This window comes from Notechis scutatus, chromosome 2 (assembly GCF_049901735.1).
Source record: "Notechis scutatus isolate UNSWTSFEM ecotype Mainland chromosome 2, rNotScu1.2, whole genome shotgun sequence".
NCBI classification, from domain to species: Eukaryota; Metazoa; Chordata; class Lepidosauria; order Squamata; family Elapidae; genus Notechis; species Notechis scutatus.
Window position 1 is genome coordinate 77,221,825 of NC_142010.1, and position 23,167 is coordinate 77,244,991.

Sequence of the window (23,167 nt, forward strand, 5' to 3'; positions counted from 1 at the left end):
CTTCATTTGAAAATGTTTTCTCACAAAGAAGACAAAATGGAAGCTGTACGTTGGAACGAGATGGAATGAATCCCAATTTTAGGTATTCTGTTGAATATTGGCTACACTTCCTCTTCTCAGCCATGTTGAGAGGTCTTCAAATGAAAGGTACTAACTGCAAATTAAATTTTCGACTGCACTGGAACACTATAAAACACACATTGACGTCGATAAACCTAGTTTCAACAGTTACGTTGACATCACGGGACAGCCACTCAGCATGCGATGTTTCGAAAGAAGCGCTCACCCCTCCATCACTGCCCATTCTGGCCAATGGCATGCCACTGTATGGGTAGAGTGATAGAGGCTGCTGTGCAATGCGCATGAAGATGACCGATGCATATTCACATATGTACGGCGTTCTGTACTGAAGCTAGCTGGAGAAACGTTTTAAAACACAGTTCAATCCACTAATAGTGAGCGATCTGATGTTTTTGTATGACAGATATACAGCGGTTCACTGTACGAAAAAAGTCTCAAAAGTGTCCCCAAAACTTCTCACTCCATTGCCCCCATATCGCCCCCCTTCCGTTCCTTTGCCCCCGCATTGCCCCTTTTCGTTCCATTGCCCCCTGAAAAACAAAATCACCCCATGGGGGGGCGATATCGCCCAGGTTAAGAACCACTGGTTTAAATGAACCATCAATTGTCAAAACAGATACTGCCTGAAACAAAAAGTAACATCCTAGGTAAAACAGGTTAAATCCGTATTAACAATTATTTGTGCTGCCTATGAAATGTAAATCAATTTCACTCATTTTGTAAAATTCTCTCCAAAATCATCTTTTCAAATTTTTAATTAAACAAAAAGTCCAGTTCAAATTATTATAAGTCTTCTCTCCATCTAAAAAGATCAGTGCAGCATGTTTTTCGGTACCTTGTTCCAAATATTCCAAAATATCCAGTACAGTTCTAACTTTATCGTTTAACTGTCTTTTAAGTTAAAAAACCATATTGGTCCTCATGACTAAATTCTTGAAAAAATATTTTCAATCTGTAAGCTAAAATAATTATCCACTAATTTTAGTTGTTCCATCAGCAATTAATACAAGGTTGGAATGGAATGCCTTAGTTTCAAATGTTACAAAACTAGAAATTGATATATTATATTCTAGTCTTGCTTATTTGGGTATTTTATATTATGGCCGCTTCTAGAAATGAAATTCCAAGGAACTGATAATTATGCAAATAGTTAAATGTTAAAGGCTAATGTGTTGTATCATTTTTATGAGATAAATTATTGTTTATTACTTTCCTCAGTATATGTCTACACCATCATAGGCAACTCTTTATAGATGTTCTTCAACTCTGTCTTATTAAAGATACAAAGAGGACACCCAAATTGTATTTATATCCATTACTGTGCTTCCTGTTGGTAAAATCTTCTATCATCATTACTCATAAATTTATCTGGATTCTATCAGGAGGGGAAAGATTATATCCCGTTAAATGACTCTCAGAGTTCTGAAGATGATGGCTTCTCCCAGGTGGCTTCATCCATCCAGCAGAATTCTGATGAAGAAGAATTTGACATGAAGATACACTGTCATAATATAGCAGCAAGGTAAGCTGGTACTGGTTTTTGAAAAATATGATAGGAAGTCAGAAGTAGCCAAAAGTCAGCCAATGTTTGAACAAAGATTTTACAAGGATTGCATATCTTTCTCATACTGATAAAACTTTCTTCAACATTACCAGTCACATCTAAAACCTTTCCAATGAGACTTTTTAAATTCTGTTTATTTAAAATAGACTTCACAATTATTTGGATTAGGCTTATTTGTATAATGTATATGCAGAGGGCTGCTTTCATAATAAGTCAACAGTAAGCATGTCCTACTTCCTGTAGGACAATGAATATCTTCTCTGTATTACTAAAGATGGCTACCTCAAGCACTAAGAAGGAAACTGCCAATTGAAATTACAAAGTGACAAGACTTATGACACAGAAAAAGAAATTCACTATTTCCAATCAAAGGATTAGATGTTTCTAACGCAAAGAGATTAAGTTTCTATGCTTTTGTTAGAAGATTAGGAAGATTAATCTGAGTTGTGCTGAAAAGATGTATAAAAGTGTCCTAATATAAGAGAAAGGGGATCATGACAGGGACAATAATCCTTTGCATGCCAAAAGTATCACATATAATCTTTGGCATCTCTATCCAGTATTAGGTGACAATTGATTTTAATGTATTTTATGGGTACAATTACAGATAGATAATTCAGCATTAGATGGACAAATAATATGGGTTGGAATACTAAGGCAGATTCTTATATTCCTATATTTTAAAATGAAAATCAGCCTTGGAGGCTGCTATCAAAATGGAAGAATAGCAATGGGAAGAGCCGGGTTTTAAAACTTCTCTATATTCATTTTTTTTTGCTCTTTCCCTGATAGGCTGGAAAGTTTAAACATGGATAATTCCATGTTGATCTTCCTTTCTTGATCCCAAGCACATTGATTGTATATTTCATAAAAAAGGAGATTGCTGCAAACATAATTATATGATGTACAGGTAGACCTTAGATATGCAATCTGGGGAAAGAATTCCTTCAGCCCAAGCTGATAATTTGCTGCAGAGTTAGTATTTGTAATTAATCCAGGTTGATTCAAAGAAGAACAAAAAATGAAGGCTACGAGAGCTGAATTCTGTATCTTCTCTGATTTTCCTCTCATAGATATTATAATTGTGTATCTTTCCCTGGCTGTTTGACTGGCGGAAATCAAATACGATGTCCATCCAGATTAAAGACTTTTGAAGAATTTCCTATGACACAAACTATGTATAAAGCTCATCCGGTGAGTAGACAGTTTTAAAGGTAACAAAAGGAAATGCAAAAGCCATTAATTTGTACTTATTTTTCTGCAAAAGTAAAGATGTCTTCAAACTGAGTGACTCCTTTTGAATACATAGAAATATTCAACAATACAAAATGGTAGCCTTGATGGCTTTAGACTCAGCTACTTATAGAGCCATCTCTTTCCTAGCTATTTCTAGTCATCCCACCTGGTCCAATAGAAGAAGCATGGAGTGTCTGCTGGCAGGACTCAAGAGGAAGTCCTTTTCTGCCAAGGCACCTGCATTATACCTGAGATTAGGTTAGCCTTCCACCACTATGTTGGATTTTCACAAGGCCCTAAAAACTGAATTGTGATAAATCCTGTCTCCTGGATTTGTTGACAGTTATTTTATGAAGCTCAGTTGCTATGTGTTTTAATTTTACATTATGTATTTTATTTATCTATTTTATGTAAGATGCCCAGAGTCACGTTATGTGAGATTGGCAGCTATGTAAATCAAATAAATAAATTAGCTGGCTATTGCATTCTTCGTGACCTTGATGATGTTTCAACTTCCCAATTTCCTGGGATATCCTAGTGGATTCCACTCTATAAAGCCTTAGTAAGACCACACCTAGAATACTACATCCAGTTTTGGTCACCACACTATAAAAAAGATGTTGAGACTCTAGAAAGAGTGCAGAGATGTTTAGGGGACTGGAGACTAAAACATATGATGAATGGTTGCAGGAACTGAACATGTCTAGTCTAGTGAAGAAAAGGACCAGGGGAGACATTATAGCAGTGTTCCAATATTTGAGGGGCTGCCACAGAGGAGGGGGTCAAGCTATTTTCCAAAGCACCTGAAGGCCAGACAAGTAATAATTAATGGAAACTGAACAAGGAGAGATTCAATCTGAAAACAAGGAGAAATTTTCTGAAAGTGATAGCAATCAACCAATGGAATAGCTTGCCTTCAGAAGTTGTGGGAGCTTCATCACTGGAAGCTTTCAAGAAGAGACTAGACTGCCATCTGTCAGAAATGGTGTTGGGGCTCCTGTTTAGGCCGGGGGCGGAGGGGTTGGACCAGATGGCCTACAAGGTACCTTACAATTCTGTTAATCTGTTAATACAACCAAGATCAGACTGTTTAGCTTTTTCAGAATCAGTCAAGAACAGTTAGGTGCTGCCATCTGCTGTGACAGAAATTTGTACAGTAATCTAAAGATTTATTCAAATTATATATGTGCATGTTTCATTTTCTGCCATAACAAAACACTCACATAAATCGCAACTAGCTTGTGTGAATAGCCAAGAAGCTTTCTAAATAAAGAAGAAAGATATTAACTAGATTTTACATTCAACTAGACACAATCGCACTGATTGGATTTTTAAAAAAGTTACATTTGGGTGAGACACAGCGGAATATAGTATGATTTCAGTGTGGAGAAAGTAAAAACCTCAGGACTCACATCTCCCAATACTCCTTCCTGGTTTGTGAGTAGCATCCCAGTAGACTTTTCCTTCGGCAGACAGTACAATTGAAAATGGGAATGGAAGCATATATGTAACTATTCTCCATTTGTTTGGGGTTCTTTTGTTTGTATTCTGTCTGTATTATTTTTCACAAATAATTCAAGATGCAAACATATCCAGCATCTCTTCCTCCTATTTTCCCCACAAGAACAACACTGTGAGGTGAGTTGGGCTGGACCCAAATCGCCCAACAAGTTTTTATGGCTAATGTGAGACTTGAACTCACAGTCTCCTGCTTTCTAGCCTGATGCCTTAACCTCTAGACCAAACTGGTATACCTATGTTCCCTGGCATACTTGACAGCTACTTGGTTGAGAACATAACCTACATGCAGAGGATTATGCACTAGAATCCATCTTCACCATTTCCATTCTGTAGATGCTTCTCTGGCACCACAAAAATATCTACAGTAAATGCTTTAGTAATGGTGGAAATAGCAAAACATTTCCATGTATGGTGCCTGTCAGTGACAACGCATATGCAGAGATATGTCTATAAATGAATGTGTGTGTGTGTGCACATGTGCATATGTGTGTGTGTGTGCATGTGTGTTCACCTACATACAGAAACCTTGAGACAACAAGGTTTCGCACCAATTTGTAATCTCAAAGCTCCAAAAAAATGGTTCCTTTTAGACAGAGAATTTCAGATTCCCCCCCCCCCCACCTTGCAGGCTTAGCCAAGATAATGTGAACAGAAGAATGATAGGCATTTTCATAAGAAAGGCATGAAAAGTATTTATTCTTTCCAATGCCTATAATTTCTCTCTGGTAATCTGTTGCCACTCTTTATTATTTAGAAAAAAATAAAATAAAATAAAATAAAAATAAATTTAAAAACTATCTTTATCAATGGGTAAGCTTCTCCTCCTTCCTGTTCATCAGTATGTGTATGAAACAATCCACAATGATGAAAAAATGATGGGACATGCATCACAAGTTTACAGTACACTATTCATCATTTGCTCCTTCCCAAATATGCCTCAATTTCCATCAGCAATTATTCTGCCATGTTATAGCAAGTCATTTTTCCATTTCGGCAATTTGGACGCATGTACAGAAAATGTGTTGGCATTTATAGGAATAAATGTTTTCCCCCCTCTTAGATTTGGGAGACTCTGCACTTTTCTGTTTTTTTAAACACAAATTCATTCCATCTTATTTCTCTATAAAGTCTGCACTGAAATTTGTGCTCATTTGCATATGCACAAATATAAAAAGCCACATATCAACAATTATTTTCCCAGTATATAATAGATCCCTAATATATATATATTCTATATATATTCTAATATATATATATATATATATATATATATATATATATATATATATATATATATATATATATATATATATATATATATTAGAAAAAGAGAACGGCATTAGCACATGTGCGAAAGTACAAAAAGAAACAGATAATTGCATACTGTATGTGGTTTATGCATTCTGTCCTCCCTTTTAACCATTGCTTCTACTTCTTGCAGGATAATCAGACAGACAGTGGGATGGTTTTGGCATCAGAGGAGTTTGAGAGGATAGAAAACAGGCACAGAAAAGAAGGTGCATTCAGGTACTTCATTATCATGCTCTCCCAAATGATGTTCTCTCTCTTCTCAGTCATTCAAAATGCCCAATGGTGCTTTCTGCCAGTGGACTAGAAGACCCAAAATATATGCTCTCCTGAAAACTGGTGCTTGTGGCAGCACGGCTAAAGGCACCTAAAGCAAAACTTGTGATTGAATGGAATGACTTTTGAAAAGAGCTACAGTATTTGAAATCTGCAAAGAAAGTGAAGAATACTGCTTAAAGGCAACACAGATGGTGTTGCCATTCCTAGGGAAATGGGATGCATTTTCAGTGCTCAGGATAAAAAACCCAAAAGTAAGGATGAACTTTACTTGGGTAATAGCACCCTTGCTGTACCCTTGCAGTGTGATTGTATGCTTGTAACAAACCAATTAGATCATGGGTGTCAAATTCAATTTCATTGAGGGCCGCATCAGGGTTGTGCTTGACCTCGGAGGGCCGGGGGTGGGCATGACCATGGTGGGCATTTGACACAGGCTCAAGATGCATTTTTCCCCTTTGCATTCAAAACAGCTATTGCAGACAAAGGGAGATTTACTTTCTGGCACAAATAGTCTCAATTCCATAATGTAGAAGGTATGAAAGAGAAACAAGTTTAACTTGACAATTGAGAGTGATTTAAAAATAATATGGAAAAAGATCCTACTCTGAACATACAAACTACACTGGCTGATGTCTTAATACTTACAGTAAAAGGGATATACAAATAACAAACCCAGATTATGACCTTGATAATTTTCTTTTCCTTTTTTTAAATAAAGTTTTATTTGGGTTTTCACACATACAAAATACAAGTAAAACATCTTTTTTAAAAATAGCATGGTCCCGGGTTGAACTTCTTTATACAGACACAAAACTCAATTTCATGCTCCTTTTTGTATTCTATTCCATATCTTATACTATTTTACATTTTCTATATAGTTTTTCCCCTCTTTTGATTTTCTCGATTTTAATTTGATTATCTCATCTCAATTAAAATCATTATATTTATACTTTTGTCTGTTCGGTTTCAGTTTCATATTATCTTTTCTCATTAAACAAGTTTTCTCCTGTAGTTACTAATTGGAGTATGACACCTTTATATCTTTTAATTACATCTATTCAACTCTTATTTAAACTTCAATATATACCTTAAGGTTATGACCTTCAATATAATACATAATACATAACTTCCAATCAAATTCTGCTTGGTACATTCTTATAATACACACTATATTCTTTAAAAAAAAAGATTGTAAATATATGTAATTATAAACCCTCATTCCATTCCAGTTCAGTTCTATCATTAATAATCATTAAAATCTTAACATCTTTAACACTTCTTTTCAATTAAATATCATACTTCCTTAAAAACACATATAATCTCCATAATTAATTTTTCCCTTATTTCTCTTCACATATGTTTTATAAATCATTAAATATACCTTTTATTACATTTATTTATTGACAAGCATTCCACTGAATTATGATAGCTATTTTATCAGACATTTTAATCATACATTGTTTCATATTTTCTGAAATTATTTCTGCTTCTAATATAACCATACTATCTTATGTACCTTTGCAGAATCCCTTTTTCCATTAAATTTTCACCCATTATCTCTAAATAGGCCCTGTTTCTCTGTATTTTGTTTCTGTCCTTTATGACTTCTTTTCCTTTCTTCCCTCTCATCTTCTCCCTCCCCTTTTTACCCCCTTGTCTCTCTATTTCTAAATCTCTCTTCTGCATTTCCCTCTTCTGTTACTTTCTGGTTTTATACTTATTTTTCACTCTATTTTTTTTTTTTTTTTTTGGAGTTGTTTTTCCCAATCTTAAACTTTCCATTCTCTTTCCCCCCTTTCCTTTTTTCCCCCATCTAAGATTACTTGTTCATTAAAGATGGCTTCTTTTTTGTCGCAATCTTCTTGTTCTGCAGGCATTTCTTGTTGTTTCTCATAATTCCAAATCTCCATTTCTAAAAACTGAAATACAAAGCCAAAATAACCTTTCCCTTCTTGTGCATCTTCTTTGTACTTTTTAAGTTCCATTTTCAGTTCTTCTAAAAGTGGAGCCATTTTAGACACTTTTAAACAACCACCCGATTGATTTTAGTCATTCAAAACAATAACCAAGAATCCAGAAATCATCAAGTAATCCAGATAGTCCCGAGTTATATCTTCTTATTTCTTTTTCGACTTTCTCTTCCTGGGGTTTTTGTTGCGATATTTCAGTTAGAATGTATCTTTTGGAAGTCTTGTTGAGATTTTGCTATAAGTTCTTTTTTAATTCCAGGCAGTCTCCTCCTTTCCAGATCCTGCCCTTTTATTCTTCCTCTCTCCTTTCCTGTTTTCAAAAGCTTTTAATTATCCAGAAATCTTTATTATCCCTTTGACTTTTTATTTTCAGCATTAAATGCCTATTGATGTAAAAGTGGATTTTTTTCCAATTTCTTACTTAAGTCGCTTAGCTGTCAGTATAGGAAAAGGAGAAAAAAACCCAAATCTTTTCCCTTTTCTCTCTCCTTCGCAGCTTAAAAATCTTCTTAGGGAACAATGTTATTGTTTTTTAATAGTTTCAATTCCAGGGTACCTTATTTGTTGCTTTTGCTGTTTGACCCGGTCAACCAAAACTTTCTCCTCTTATCTTCCTCCTGCACATTCTTTTCCGGTCGAGTTCTTCTTTGTGGTGGCCATTTCTGACCACTGCTGCAACCGCCTTCGGGAAAGGGAGTAATGGCCAGCTGGGGAGGAGGGTCTCCTCAACCCTGCAGGCAGTCTTCCCCCTCTTCACCACTTTTACGGGGTGGCTTAGCCCCGAAATGAGCCGGCTCGGGGTGCTCCAGCGGCGAGCACGGATCGAAGCCTCGCAGAGACGAGGTTTCAGTCTGTCACTGAAGAAGCTCAAACTGAAAGCCCAACCTTGATAATTTTCTTATATTGGATTTACAAAAAAGGCTTGTTAATGCTTTGAAGAATTTTGTGAGAAGGAACAAAGAAAAAAAGAAAAGAAATCAAATTCTAAGATATTATTTGAAGGGATTAAAGATCAAAATTGTTAAAACTAAAACAAAGCAATATGATGTTGATTTATTTGATCAAAGTAAAAATACATAATTTTTCATTTCCAACCAATTTATTGGTTTTCCTGTTGACTAAAGTGTTGAGGCTTTCAGGACTTATTTATAGATAAGGGATGGGATATGGGAAGAAGAGATCACTGCTTTTATTTTAAGAGATGGTGATACATTACTAAAATTGTTTAGATGGTATTTGTTGTGATACAGAAAAACTGACTGGGCCATTTATGAATAGAATAGGGATTCTTTATCTGCTTATGGAAAAAGTCTGTTTGGAATGTGTGGTTTAAGCATAAGTCTATTCATATGTAGAGATGGCAAGATAATGAATACAAATCTAATGTTATAATTTGATTGACAAAATATGTTTATGATGAAAGTTTGAGAGAATTGGTGAATGATACCAGGCTGATAAAAGCTGCTGAATGTAGATATGCCATTTTTTGTAATAGTGTCAACAGTGAATCTTGGGGAAAGTAATAAAATTAAATTAAACAAGTAGAAAGTAGATTGGCTGCAGGAAGGACTCAGTCTTGTATCAAAAATACAAGAAACTGCATTAATCTCCCAACAGTGAATAGTAATATAAGGGCCATGGATATGAAAGCTTCCAGGAGCAGAAATTTGTTTATTTGAAACATTTGTATGGCTATCCAACTTAAACATAACTTTTTGGGTGGCTCACAACAATAAAACCAATACTAAAATCATAAACTATAAAATAAAAAAATCATGAAAAGAATTACATTACAGAATGCCACAGAAATGCATGGAGTTATGATGATGGAAAATGTGCAGGCCATTTGGTGAAACAGATTGCAGCTAAAAATGCTGCATATAAAAGAATTAGCGCTACAAAAAAGGATGAAAGGTATGGTATAATATGGAAAGATTGCACAGCTGTAGTAAAAAGAAAAGAAAATGCAGAATAATTTTGATGGAAAGAATAGAGAATGAAAAAGGCTAAACAAGAAGACTAGTTGGATACATGGAGATAGAGGTAAAACTTATGGCATGTTTATGGAAATAATTTTGATTTGTTGAAGAGTGGAACTTAAAGAAATGCTATAAACCTTATTCTCCAAAAAAGATGAAAATGTAGTCATAAAAGCTGTGAGAATATTGCTTAAGGCTGTAGCTCACATTGATGTAACTGGAAAAATACTCAAGTATAGATTTGGCTTGTTATGGCATGGCTTTAGAAAGATCTTCTTACTTTGTAACCTCTTTTTTTTCTTACTAAATTTATACATCTTCCAGACCAACCCATCTTCAAAATGGTTTGTTCTTATTTTGATCTTTCTGTTGTTCACAAACTTTTTGAGGAAGCTTCAGTTAGAATATATCTTTGTTGGAACTGACTTCCTGGTTTTTTTTTTCTCCAACAGTAGTAAAGGATCCAACCAAAATACAGACCCAACAGTGGATCAATCCAAACCAAGGGGCAGAAGTCAGCCATTATATCAATCAGAGCTCCGAGGTCAGACTTTTTATAATAGTGAATATGGGGAACTATCAGAACAGTCTGAGGAAGGCAACTGCACTCCACCAAATGAAGGCACCAGTCCCTCCCTCCTTCATGCTTCGTTCTTTTCAGACCAATGCTAAAGGGGAAGACAGTCATGGAGACACCTTGCTGAGATCCAGCAACTTCTTCTCTTTGTGTACCAGTGTACCCTTCAGTGAAGATTACATTTCTTGTCCTAGAAGAAACCACAAGGATGATTCTTGTGGAACAGATGGAGAACTCCTTGGTTAGGAAGATGGATGCTATGCCTTTCAACCTAAACACTTTTCTTGCCTTTGACATGAATGAAAATCCTTGCTCCGATGCTCTTTTAAGGAAGAGATCTCAGATGCAGCGTGTGGGATCTGTTTTGAGAGCTTCAATCATTGCTCAGGATTCAGACTCCATTGAAATAGTTTGCCATAACGAGCTTTATTTCAGGTCAGATAAAAATAGATATGTCTTAGCTGAGCAATTTTCCTGATGCAGTTTAGTTTGTTTCTGCTCTTGTTTTTCCCTCTATTAGGAGAGGTGGAATTTTTAAAAAAATAATAATAATGTGGGCAATGGTGAAGCAGCAACATCCCCAAGCTTGGATAATCCTTCACTTGATGTAGACATTCCAATAAACAAGGTGAAACTATATTTAAGTCTTTCATAGACTTATTTCGTTTATATTAGACACTAAAGTAGTCTCCCAGCTTGAATATTTTCCATACTTGCACTGTTTTAGACATGTGGAAATTGCTACAATGCCAAAAGGAAATATTTCATTTGTGTGTGTGCCTTAGGAAATTCAGCAATTTAAGGAGATTTTATTTTCATGGATTAGTTTCACATACTGCAAGAAATTACAGTTTGTTTAACCATTATTTATTGAATAAAATACAACTATCTGAGTTTACATAACATTCCAGGCCTGGTGTGAATTATACCACTTTCACTGAGAAGCAGAAACCAATAAGAGATATGTCTAAAAATAGAGAATGAAATTTTAAAAACTCACAATCCATTTATATGTCCAAATTATGAATCTTTTAAAGTATTCTGTAAAGGATCTATGTCACCTAAACAATCGGCCTTTTTCGGTTTGATGGTTTTGCAACTTCTGTTAAGGGATCAGAAAATTAATGTGATCTATGATCCTACCAAAAAGTTGGTATTGTCCTTGTAAAATCTATATACACTGCTCAAAAAAATAAAGGGAACACAAAAATAAGACATCCTAGATCTGAATGAATGAAATATTCTTATTAAATACTTTGTTCATTACATAGTTGAATGTGCTGACAACAAAATCACACAAAAATTATCAATAGAAATCAAATTTAGCAACCCATGGAGGTCTGGATTTGGAGTTACACTCAAAATTAGAGTGGAAAAAACCACTACATGCTGATCCAACTTTGATGTAATGTCCTTAAAACAAGTCAAAATGAGGCTCAGTAGTGTGTGTGGCCTCCACGTGCCTGTATGACCTCCCTACAATGCCTGGGCATGCTCCTGATGAGGTGGCAGATGGTCTCCTGAGGGATCTCTCCCACACCTGGACTAAAGCATCCCCCAACTCCTGGACAGTCTGTGGTACAACATGGCGTCGGTGGATGGAGTGAGACATGATGTCCCAGATGTGCCCAATTGGATTCAGGTCTGGGGAATGGGTGGGCCAGTTCATAGCATCAATGCCTTCATCTTGCAGGAACTGCTGACACACTCCAGCCACATGAGGTCTAGCTTTGTCGTGCATTAGGAGGAACCCAGGGCCAACCGCACCAGCATATGGTCTCACAAGGGGTCTGAGGATCTCATCTCGGTACCTAATGGCAGTCAGGCTACCTCTGGCGAGCACATGGAGGGCTGTGTGGCCCCCTAAAGAAATGCCACCCCACACTATTACTGACCCACTGCCAAACCGGTCATGCTGGAGGATGTTGCAGGCAGCAGAACGTTCTCCACGGCGTCTCCAGACCCTGTCACATCTGTCATGTACTCAGTGTGAACCTGCTTTCATCTGTGAAGAGCACAGGGCGCCAGTGGCGAATTTGCCAATCTTGATGTTCTCTGGCAAATGCCAAACGTCCTGCACGGTATTGGGCTGTAAACTCAACCCCCACCTGTGGACGTCGGGCCCTCATACCACCCTCATGGAGTCTGTTTCCGACCATTTGAGCAGCCACATGCACATTTGTGGCCCGCTTGGAGGTCATTTTGCAGGGCTCTGGCAATGCTCCTCCTGCCCCTCCTTGCACAAAGGCGGAGGTAGGGGTCCTGATGCTGGACTGTTGCCCTCCTACGGCCTCCTCCACATCTCCTGATGTACAGGCCTGTCTCCTGGTAGCGCCTCCATGCTCTGGACACTACGCTGACAGACACAGCAAACCTTCTTGCCACAGCTCGAGGAGGAGCTGCACTACCTGAGTCACTTGTGTAGGTTGTAGACTCCGTCTCATGCTACCACTAGAGTGAAAGCACCGCCAGCATTCAAAAGTGACCAAACTATCAGCCAGAAAGCATAGGAACTGAGAAGTGGTCTGTGGTCACCACCTGCAGAACCACTCCTTTATTGGGGATGTCTTGCTACCTGCCTATGCTTTCCACCTGTTGTCTATTCCATTTGCACAACAGCATGTGAAATTGATTGTCAATCAGTGTTGCTACCTAAGTGGACAGTTTGATTTCACAGAAGTGTGATTGACTTGGAGTTACATTGTGTTGTTTAAGTGTTCCCTTTATTTTTTTGAGCAATGTATTACTTAAGAACAAGAGATATAGTTCTTGGTTAAGATAATAGAGAAGAATATGGCAGTATTCAGCAGGAATCTGACAAAATTGTATTACTCTCCTCTGTTATTTGTAGGTTTTTCTTTCCTGTTTCTATTCATTTATGTATGATTTCCAAAGTAATATGTCCTATTCCTGAAGAATAATCCAAATTTTACACTCAGAATAAATATTTCAAATATTAATTTATCTAGATTTGTATAATTTGCATAATTTATTCTGATACTAGAATTTGGAAATACCTGAGCATATGCAGGTACTTGCCTGCAATCAAAGACACAAACTTTAGCGCTGCTGAATTTCCTATTTTTATTTGGAAGCTGTTGCTTGGACACTTTTGTTTTCACATTTGTTGAACAGATTTTGTGTTCACATTTGTATGAACAATGCGGATATATCCAATCTGATATGCTTATTCATTATGCCTTACATAATCTGCCAGTCTTCCTATCCATGCTCCAGTTCTGAAGGATATTGCTGTAAGAAAACATTACAAGAATATTAATGAAAGCATTATAAAATGGGTTTTGATCAGCCTATATACTTCCTTTTTGAATCCTGAACAGTCCTTGCTGCCACTTTTGATGGTGTTTCAAAGTCAAATGATTTCTGCTTGCAGGCCAGGCTTCTGTTTAAAAAACTGAATTTTACTTATTTTATTTTCCATTTTGGGCATATTTTTGTAGATAATATATATGTGTGTATGTGTGTGTGTGTATATATATATATATATATATTTACCATATATATATGTATCTTCCATAAGGCAGTTTTATGCTTTTACTTCCTTGTAACTGTTTTTCTCCTTATCTTTTCTACATCATTTTGTACTTTGTGCAAGTGCACTCAATGATATATTGTTTATTACATTTCTTATGTATACAAGAATATAATTGTGACCTTAATTATTTCCAGAAAATTCAAAATGTTATCATTCTGCGCAGAAAGATGGATTTAAACAATACTTTCTGTCAAAGAGATTATAAAATTTAAAATGTCATATAAATGATACATTGGGAAAAACTTAACTGAAGAACTGCAGAATTCCTTCCTGTTAGCTGAATTTCTGCTGAAATAGCTGACAGCATCATAGAACAGATTCATTTCAAACACTGTGATATCCACATGCAAATAAAGATTCCTATATTTCCTGTTCATAACTTGCATGCAAAAACACTCCCATAATGTTATAACTCGAATCTGATCTCCTCTTTCAGTTTGTAGTGGGAAGCAGAAAAAATGATACTACAGCTCCTTCATTAGCTGAATATGGTGTCTCTTCAAAATGTACATATGAGGGATATTTTGAAATTACTGAGCTAGATGCTTTTTCAGCATTCATTTGCAGCTTATGTTATTGGCATTGTTCCACCTAATTTTAAATGGTGATTTATTTGGGATCAAGTCATTTGAAATTTTCAACTAGCCAGTGTAATTATTTGAAAATTCTCCAAGGTAGAAAATCACTTTGTAAATGATGACCCTCACTTAGCTTTTTAGACCTCTTTCTATGTAATGTTAGATTATTGTTTGTTTTAGAATACAATACTGTGTATATCTATACAACATACACATGCACACCAAGATACAACACTTTTGAGACGCAAAAACATTGCAGAAAATATTGAAGAGCATTCTAAACCCAAGATGTCATGCATGACTGCCAAACTTTACTTTTTATCTGAAATTTACATTGATTTTAAAAAAATCATTATAAGAAAAATGGAGGGAGTTGGTACACTGTATTTCCAAAATGCATTCATAGACACATGGGCAACCAGAAAAATTTAGCCTGTAATTAAATTGCTTTGTCTAGAAGCAAATACTGCCCCCCCCCCCAAAAGGGAAGGAGATAATAGAGACTTTAAGGAAATATGCCATTTTGCACAATTAAGGAGAATTCTGATAAATTGGGAATCTGTAACAGTTATGTCCTTTATTACAATCAATTTGTGAGCAAAGAAGCAGAGTATACACAACACAATATTTTCAAAGTTCCTTATGTGCTCACCAACTCCCTACCCCATAGGGACCCCTTTTCTTGTCTGTGGCACATAGTTAATACAAAGTTTGAGCTGACCCTAATTCATTACTCTTCAATTTTCCCCCACTGTGTACTAACAGTGTGATTATGAACATACCCCTTTTTTGGAGAAGAAGAAGAAAGAAAAAGAAAGAGAGAGAGAGAGAGAAAGATGATTTCACTAGGCTTGTATAGTACCCAAACGAGGGGGATTTGTTGGAGCCCTGACACTAATTATGTCTGACTTTAAGTAGTTTGCAAGTCTCCAATAATAATAAAGTCAAAAATGGGGGCGGGATCTCAATACAACAATATAGAATATTCAAATACCGAGAAACTACTGTAACTCATATCTGTTTATTCTCCAGAGGGACAAAAATCCTACATCCTCCCTGATGCAGTTGATTAATCTAACTTTGCTTTATCCAATTTGTAGTGCAACATGCAATTAGGCGCAGATACATTGACTCCCAAGCAGGACTTCTGTCTCAGAATAGTAACTCATTAAAACACAATTATAAAAATGAAAGTATGCAGAGATTACCAAAAGTAAGATAGAGTTCATCTTTTCTTTACATTTATTATTTTTGTTACAGTTATAATTCTATTCAAATTCTCACGCTCTACAATTTTTTACATTATATACACACAACCATTGCAGCGTCCCCATAGTCACATGATCGAAATTCAGATGCTTGGCAGCTGGTTCCTGCTTAGGATGGTTGCAGTGTCCCAGGGTCACATGATCACCTTTTGCGACCTTCTGACAAGCAAAGTCAATGGGGAAGCCAGATTCACTTAAGAACTTAACTGCAGTGATTCGCTTAACTGCGGCAAAAATGAAGCAAACTTCACTTAACTGTCTAACTTAACAACAGAAATTTTGGGCTCAATTGTGGTCATAAGTCAAGGACTATCTGTATTAGGCCTGAGACTATCCAAGACCTGAAATGAAATAACTTTTTTCTCATGAAACCCCAGTCCACAATCTAAAACTTTTATTTTAATAGAACACAAAGACCAACCTAAGAGTATTCTGTATTTACTTCCATATGTAAATAGGAATTCAACAATAATTATTCAGAGTTATAAACAAGAATAACTCTGCAATAATAGAATGATTTTAGAGATGTAGTGCCATGATGTCCTTATGGGAAATCTTGCAAAGCTGCTTTCAAAAAGTTGATGTATCCTATACTTTTAGCTTTCCTTGGCCAGAATTCTGACATCTATTTATGCATTCTGAAGCACGTGTTCAACTCAATCTACACTTTCGCCAGAGATGCAGCAAGCCAGCTTTGCCCAAGTATGTTTTCACAAGGAAATCCAAATTATTAATTAAAAATAAAAGTCTTCATTTAGAAAACTATACAGGATTTCACCCAAAATCAACTAGAAGTACCATTTCCCTTTTATATGTGAATTAGGAAGCTGTCTGTGCATGGGTAGTAGCAAGGAAAGAAAGCACATTAGTGATTTAACTGAGTTAAAAATTAAAGGACATCATTAAGTGTAGGTTTCTTGCATTAGAACTGAAGGAAATTAGTTGTTACAGAAAATCACTCGAGGATGTGAAAGAAAAGCAAAGGGGTGGAGGGAAGTTTTGCACAAATAATTTCAAATACCTGAACAAACCAGGCTGAGAAATAATTTTTATAATGGTTTTATTTCTTACTATTTTTTTATAATTCAGTGTTTTGTTCTTTTTTTAAAACTGTCTAGACAGTTTCAGCTATAGCCTGTTCTAAACATATTTTAATTTGCTCACTGCACTGCTAGCTGGGTAAGTGTAATTAAAAATTGGCTTTACGTTTTAATAAACCACAAGTTAGTTTGATTACTTTTGATTTAAACCACAGTTTGAAAACCCCTCTTTGCTAGACTTGCTGGATTGGGCAGACAATGGAAGACAGGTGATTATGCAAATGAGTTGGTCCGATACAATCCCCATATGTAGGATTTATAATATAGGTGATAACCAGCAATTTTAATCACACCCGGAAGCTTACTGTGAACCACTGCAGTTCATAGAAATTGTCCTTGTTACTGCATTCTGGACTACAGTAATTGCGGATTCCAAATTCTCTTCAGGGACAGCCCCACATAGACTCCACTGCAGTGACTCACGTGGGAGGTGATTAAGAAATGAGACGACACTGTAAGCAAAGCCTCTTAATCCAGAACAGACACAATTAGTACAGGTGACTTGACTTACGATCACAACTGAGCCCAAAATTTACGTTGTTAAATGAGAAATTTGTTAAGTGAGTTTTGCCCCATTTTACGACCTTCCTTGGCATGGTTGTTAAGTGAATCACAGCAGTGGATAAGTTAGTAACCCAGTTATTAAGTGAGTCTGGCCTTCCCATTGACTTTCCTTCTGACCTGGGACACAGCAATGGTCAGAAATATGAATCAGTGACCAAGCATCTGAGTTTTGATCACATTGTCATGGGGAAGCTGCAAAGATGATGTGGTCATAAGTCACATTTTTCAGTGCTGTTGCAACTTTGAACAGTCACTAAATGAACTGTTGTAAGTCAAGGACCACCTATACATAAGACGAACCTGTGCAAAGGCTTCCCTAGCCATAGGGGACACATTGTCTTTCAGCAGGAACAACGAGTCCAGCAGGATTCCCAAATTATGCACCAATTCCAAAAGGAGAAGTGCAGCTCAGGCAGAGTTAAAGAAGAAAAATTTCTAGAGCTGAAAGGTCTTAAAACCTACACGGATGCATTCTGTTTTTTGAAGCATATTTATAGCCATTCAGTTGTTTCAAATATAAAGCCGCAGGCTGGTAGCCATCCCATGTCATTGACTTTTCATAAGTGAGCTTGTATGTACCAGAAGATTGCTTCAATTACAATAATAAATCTACATATTTGTAAGTAAGCTTCACTGAGTCAATATGGCTTCACTATGAATGGGATTGTGCACCAGTGATGAACTACCTGGTTAAAATGAGCTATGCATAATTCATAATTAGGCAAGGACTAAAACTCATTTTTAAAAATCTTTCTGCATTTAGGCAAATACAGCCCAATTTTTAGTGGCCTAGTTTGTTCAATCACCTAAGCCCAATGTAATTATGAGCCATAGCTTATGACCATTCAACCACAGTTGTATTGAGAAAATCATGTGAAAACAATCCATTGTTATATTTACCAAGTATCTCAACATTGCAATATCAGCAATTTTGATGCATTCATGTTTCGTGAATGAAAACAATGCTAAAGATGAGGCACAGAGAATGTGACCTTATGCAAGTCCCCAAAAAGATCTTTAAGGCAAATTCTTGGATGGCACATTTTAAATATATACCATATAAAAATCAGGATAAGCAGGAAAGAAACAGCAGGTTCAACAAGGATTCGCAGAAGAAACTGGATCTAAGAAAATGGGCATTTATCTTCCTTATTTGGAATAAAGAGTACCAATAAAAGAAAATATTTGTACCTCAGGATTAAAATGAGGGGTCCTTGGTGCTCTCTGAGCTTGCTTGTTTTGTTGCAGACGTTTCATTACCCAAACTAGGTAACATCATCAATGCTAGTAAGGAGTGCTATTTGCTCTCAGTTTATATTCTGGTGTCTTGCCTGCCTGTGAGGGTGGGGGCTATCTTAGGGATTCTTTGGTTGGACTATTTACTAATACCTATTATCTTGCAAGCAATTGATAAATCAAATAAATAGATAAATATAAATAAATAAATAATGGCTCTTTGGCCGTTTCATAATTGGGGTGTTGCTTACTTGATTGTTGGCCTGAAGTTGACCTTGGAATTAATCTATGGCTAAGCTGATCTAAGTGCTGATTACTGGTGGAGAGGTGCTGGAGTCTTTTTGTTCTCTTTTGAGCTGGCGGATTGTCTCTTTTGCATAGTATATAGGTGTTGTTACTATGAGTCTATTGGTGGCTGATTTGTCAGAGTGCCAAGCTTCCAGAAATTCCTTGGCATTTTTGGATTTGGCCTGGTCTAGGATTGTCACATTTTCCAATAACGAGTAAACGAAGAGTAAGAATGTTGAGGGTGAAGGTTCGTTCTTCAAGCTTGTGGGTTGGTTTCTGAATGTTTCATTACCAGGCTAGGTAACATCTTCAGTGGAGTTTAAGGGATGTCAGTGTTCTTCTGTTTGTAAGGGCTTCAGGTGTGGGTGTGTCAAGTGAGGGTCTTGTGATGGGTCAGCTGTGAGTGTCGGTGAGTCTTGTGCTGAGTCTTGTGATAAGGAGATTGCCGCAGGGCAGGGTCATTGGGAGGTGAACTGCTGGTGGCAGGGGTTGTGTGGATTGGTTGAGGGTCGGTGCTCTCTCTGGTTGGCTGTGTGGTTGATTTGGATTCTGAGGGGTTCCTAGGCTGGTCGTAGGTCAATGTATCTGTTGATAGAATTGCTTGTGGAGTGCCAGGCTTCAATGAACTCACGAGCATGGTGGGTGGTAGCGTGGCCAGCGTCATGCTGCAGCAGCACCGCAACACTAAGAAAAGCAGAAGAGAAACAGCTGCTCAGCGTCTTTCTCTGTAAAGGCTATCCAAAAACCATCATAATTCCAACACACAGCACTCAAACCACAACACACTACACCAGTGGCGGGATTCAAATTTTTTTACTACCGGTTCTGTAGGCGTGGTTTGGTGGGCATGGCAGGGGAAGGATACTGCTAAATATTGATTGATTGATTGATTGATTGATTTGATTTTATTTGATTTTATTTGATTTGTTAATCTCTTACAAGATAATAGGTATAAGTATAAACAAGAGTAAGAATACAGGAAATAGGTACGAATAAATGGGGACAATAGGACAGGGACAGTAGGCACTATGGTGCACTTATGCATGCCCCTTACAGACCTCTTAGGAATGGGGTGAGGTCAATAGTGGATAGTTTGAGGTTAAAGGAGTGGGGGTTTGAGGATGTAACAACAGAGTCAGGTAGTGCATTCCAGGCGTTGCCCACTCTGTTGCTGAAGTCGTACTTTCTGCAATCAAGTTTGGAGCGGTTAACATTGAATTTGTATCTGTTGTGTGCTCTTGTATTGTTGCGGTTGAAGTTGAAGTAGTCATTGACTGGTAGGACATTGTAGCAGATAATTTTGTGTACTATGCTTAAGTCCAACTGTAGGTGGCGTAGTTCAAGATTGTCCAAGGCCAGAATTTCAAGCCTGGTGGTATAAGTATTCCATCCCCTCCCCACTCCTGGGGGAAGGTTACTACTAAATCCCATTCCCTCCCCACCCCACTAACCTGCTTTCCAGCTTTGTTTTCCTGTGCAAGGCAACAAAAGACCCAGCCAATCAGCTGGGACTCGGGAGGCAGAAAATAGATGGGGGCAGGACCACTCAAAGGTGGTATTTGTCAGTTCTCCGAACTATTCAAAATTTCCGCTACCAGTTCTCCAGAACTGGTCAGAACTTGCTGAATACCACCTCTGCACTACACAGCCAACCACCACACAAAAACTAACCCTACCATATACAAAAGGAGTGTCAGAAATGACAGCCAGAATTCTCCAATCCCTAGGAATAACAATAGCCCACAAACCCTGGCACTGACATCCCCTAAACTCTGCTGAAGAAACGAAATGTTCAGAAACCAACCCACAAGGTTGGGGAACAAACCTTCACCGTCATCCTATACCCGAGCTACATGTATTTGCCATTATTGCAGAGTGAGCTCCCGTTACTTGTTCCAGCTTCTGCCAACCTAGCAGTTCAAAAGCATGTAAAAAATGCAAGTAAAAAGTTAGGGACCACTTTGGTGGGAAGGTAACAGCATTCTGTGTACCTTCAGTGTTTAGTCATACCGGCCACATGACCACGGAGACATCTTGCTCTTGCTCTTCAGCTTTGTAACGGAGATGAGCACTGCCCCGCAAAGCCGGAAACAACTAGCATGTATCTGCAAGGGGAACCTTTACCTTTTAAGAATACTTTCTGAATGTTTCTCAGTATAAAATATATATCTTCCAGTTCATGGAATGTTAGCCTGAACATTTTCCGAAAAGAAAAGTATGTACATGCAGAAGGGGTGTACTTCAGGTTTGATTAAATTGTTTAATCTTTATCAGGACTTAGGAAACGTGCTTCTTTGTTGTGGTGCCTGCATCTGGAACAGCATTTCCCCAGAGAGACTTAGACAGCTCCTATCCTGATGACATTCAGAAAATGACTGAAAACTTGGCTGTCTCCCAAGCCTTGGGGCAGAGTGGCAGTTGAGCTCCTGTAGGATTTTGTTGTTGTTGTTGTTAGAAATTATGTACCTTCTGTATCCTTATAGTTTCTCTGATTTTTTTTTAAATTTTTCTTTTTTGAAAGTGTAAGCCAGGGTCATTTTGGATTGAGTGCCTCTAAACTGCGTAAATCAATCACTCCTGGCACCAATAATTCATAAGACTTGCAGCATAGGTTTGTTTTTTCCCTCAGAATAGAGGCCACATGGTCTGAATTTGGAGACATTAACGTTCATTTTGGTTAGGATTAAATCATTCTCTGGCTGACCTGGAGCTGAAAAGGACCTTTTCAGGTACTCTGGGTTTCCAGAGATTCTTGATGAATTTCCCAAGAATTTGATAGGCAATTATGCTGAGTCTTTGTGCACTTGCTGGAATGAAGAGATAGAAACAGCCTTGGACAGGAACATAGCTGAGTAGCTTCTTCTAGTTCACTGATTCAAAGGAGCTCCTTGGTTTACTGATAAGTTCTGGTAGATGCTGCAAAGGAACACCTAGAGCAGGGATGTCAAACTTGATTTCATTGAGGGCTACATCAGGGATGTGTTAAACCTCAGGGGCTGGGGTGGGTGTGCCCAGGATGGACATGGACAGCTTGACGTTACTCACGTCAGTGGGCACCTATGGTGGCCCGAGTACTCTGCCAGTGAAAATGAGCTCCTGATCTCCATTTTTAGCTGCAACCGGCTCCTGCAACCCTCTGCCAGTGAAAACAGAACTCCGTTTTCGCTGGCAGAGGCACCATGGGCTGGTACTTCACTGTTTCCAGGGCAGCCCTGAGGGCCAAATCTAAGCACCCTGTGGGCCAGATCAGGCGTGTGGGCCTTGAGTTTGATACCCCTGACCTAGAGTGACAATGGCAGAAGACAATGAATGAACTTTACTAAACATGAGTAAGAGCTCAGATTCAAGCTGCTCTGTGGAAGTAAGAGCAGTGAAATGTCAATACTTCTCTACTCTTTTTACATTTTCAGATGCTATCTGGCAGCTCTTTTTAAAGTAACCTTGAACATTTGGTGAAAGGATGCACTAGGATATCTACTGAGTGGGTGTAAAGTGTTTATTTAGCAGGGCATTCAGTGGATATTGCTTAGGTCCCTTCAATGTTAGACACTAACTGTGTAGCTCAAACTGAGGTGAAAAAAGATTCACCCTAGGATGGTTTGAGTCTGTTAGCCCTGAAGACATTAACTCTGCCCAGTGATGCAGTAAGTGGCGGCTGGAGGGCAGTCTGCCCCAGGTAAGGGCTGCTGAATAACGAAGCAGTTAGTAGTGGGTACAGACTTGAGTTGCTGCTGCCTGTGTGCCAATCAGTGGATTGGTGGTTGGCATCAATGCAGCAGCGACAGAGGAAAAGAATTGTTCTGTCAAGCCAGCTTTGACTCCTGGCAACTGTCCCCTGCAGTTTTCTTGGCAGCATTTTTCAAAAGTAACTTGCCAGTTCCTCCTTCTTAACATTGAAAGAAGATACTGGCTTTGTGTCTCAGGCAGAACTATAACTCACAGTCTCCTCATTTCCAGGCTAATGCCTTAACCAGTACATCTCTACTCTTTAAAAAAAAAAAAACCTGCTCCAAGCATTATATATTCTAGATGTGACCGTACTTCCAGAACATTTGCAGGGGG

General features: G+C 37.7%; 1 protein-coding gene across 2 annotated transcripts in view; it reads left to right on the forward strand.

Annotated features, from left to right (window-relative positions):
- FLT4 (fms related receptor tyrosine kinase 4) overlaps window positions 1-11,725 on the forward strand; it is a 107,126-nt gene extending 95,401 nt beyond the window's left edge. For both annotated transcript variants that reach the window (XM_087955187.1, XM_026686267.2), the window contains exons 27-30: window positions 1,464-1,603; window positions 2,719-2,839; window positions 5,844-5,929; window positions 10,391-11,725. In XM_087955187.1, coding sequence (XP_087811313.1) covers window positions 1,464-1,603; window positions 2,719-2,839; window positions 5,844-5,929; window positions 10,391-10,610 — 567 coding nt within the window. In that variant the 3' untranslated portion in view covers window positions 10,611-11,725. The remainder of the gene's footprint in view (window positions 1-1,463; window positions 1,604-2,718; window positions 2,840-5,843; window positions 5,930-10,390) is intronic.
- Window positions 11,726-23,167: the final 11,442 nt, after the last annotated feature.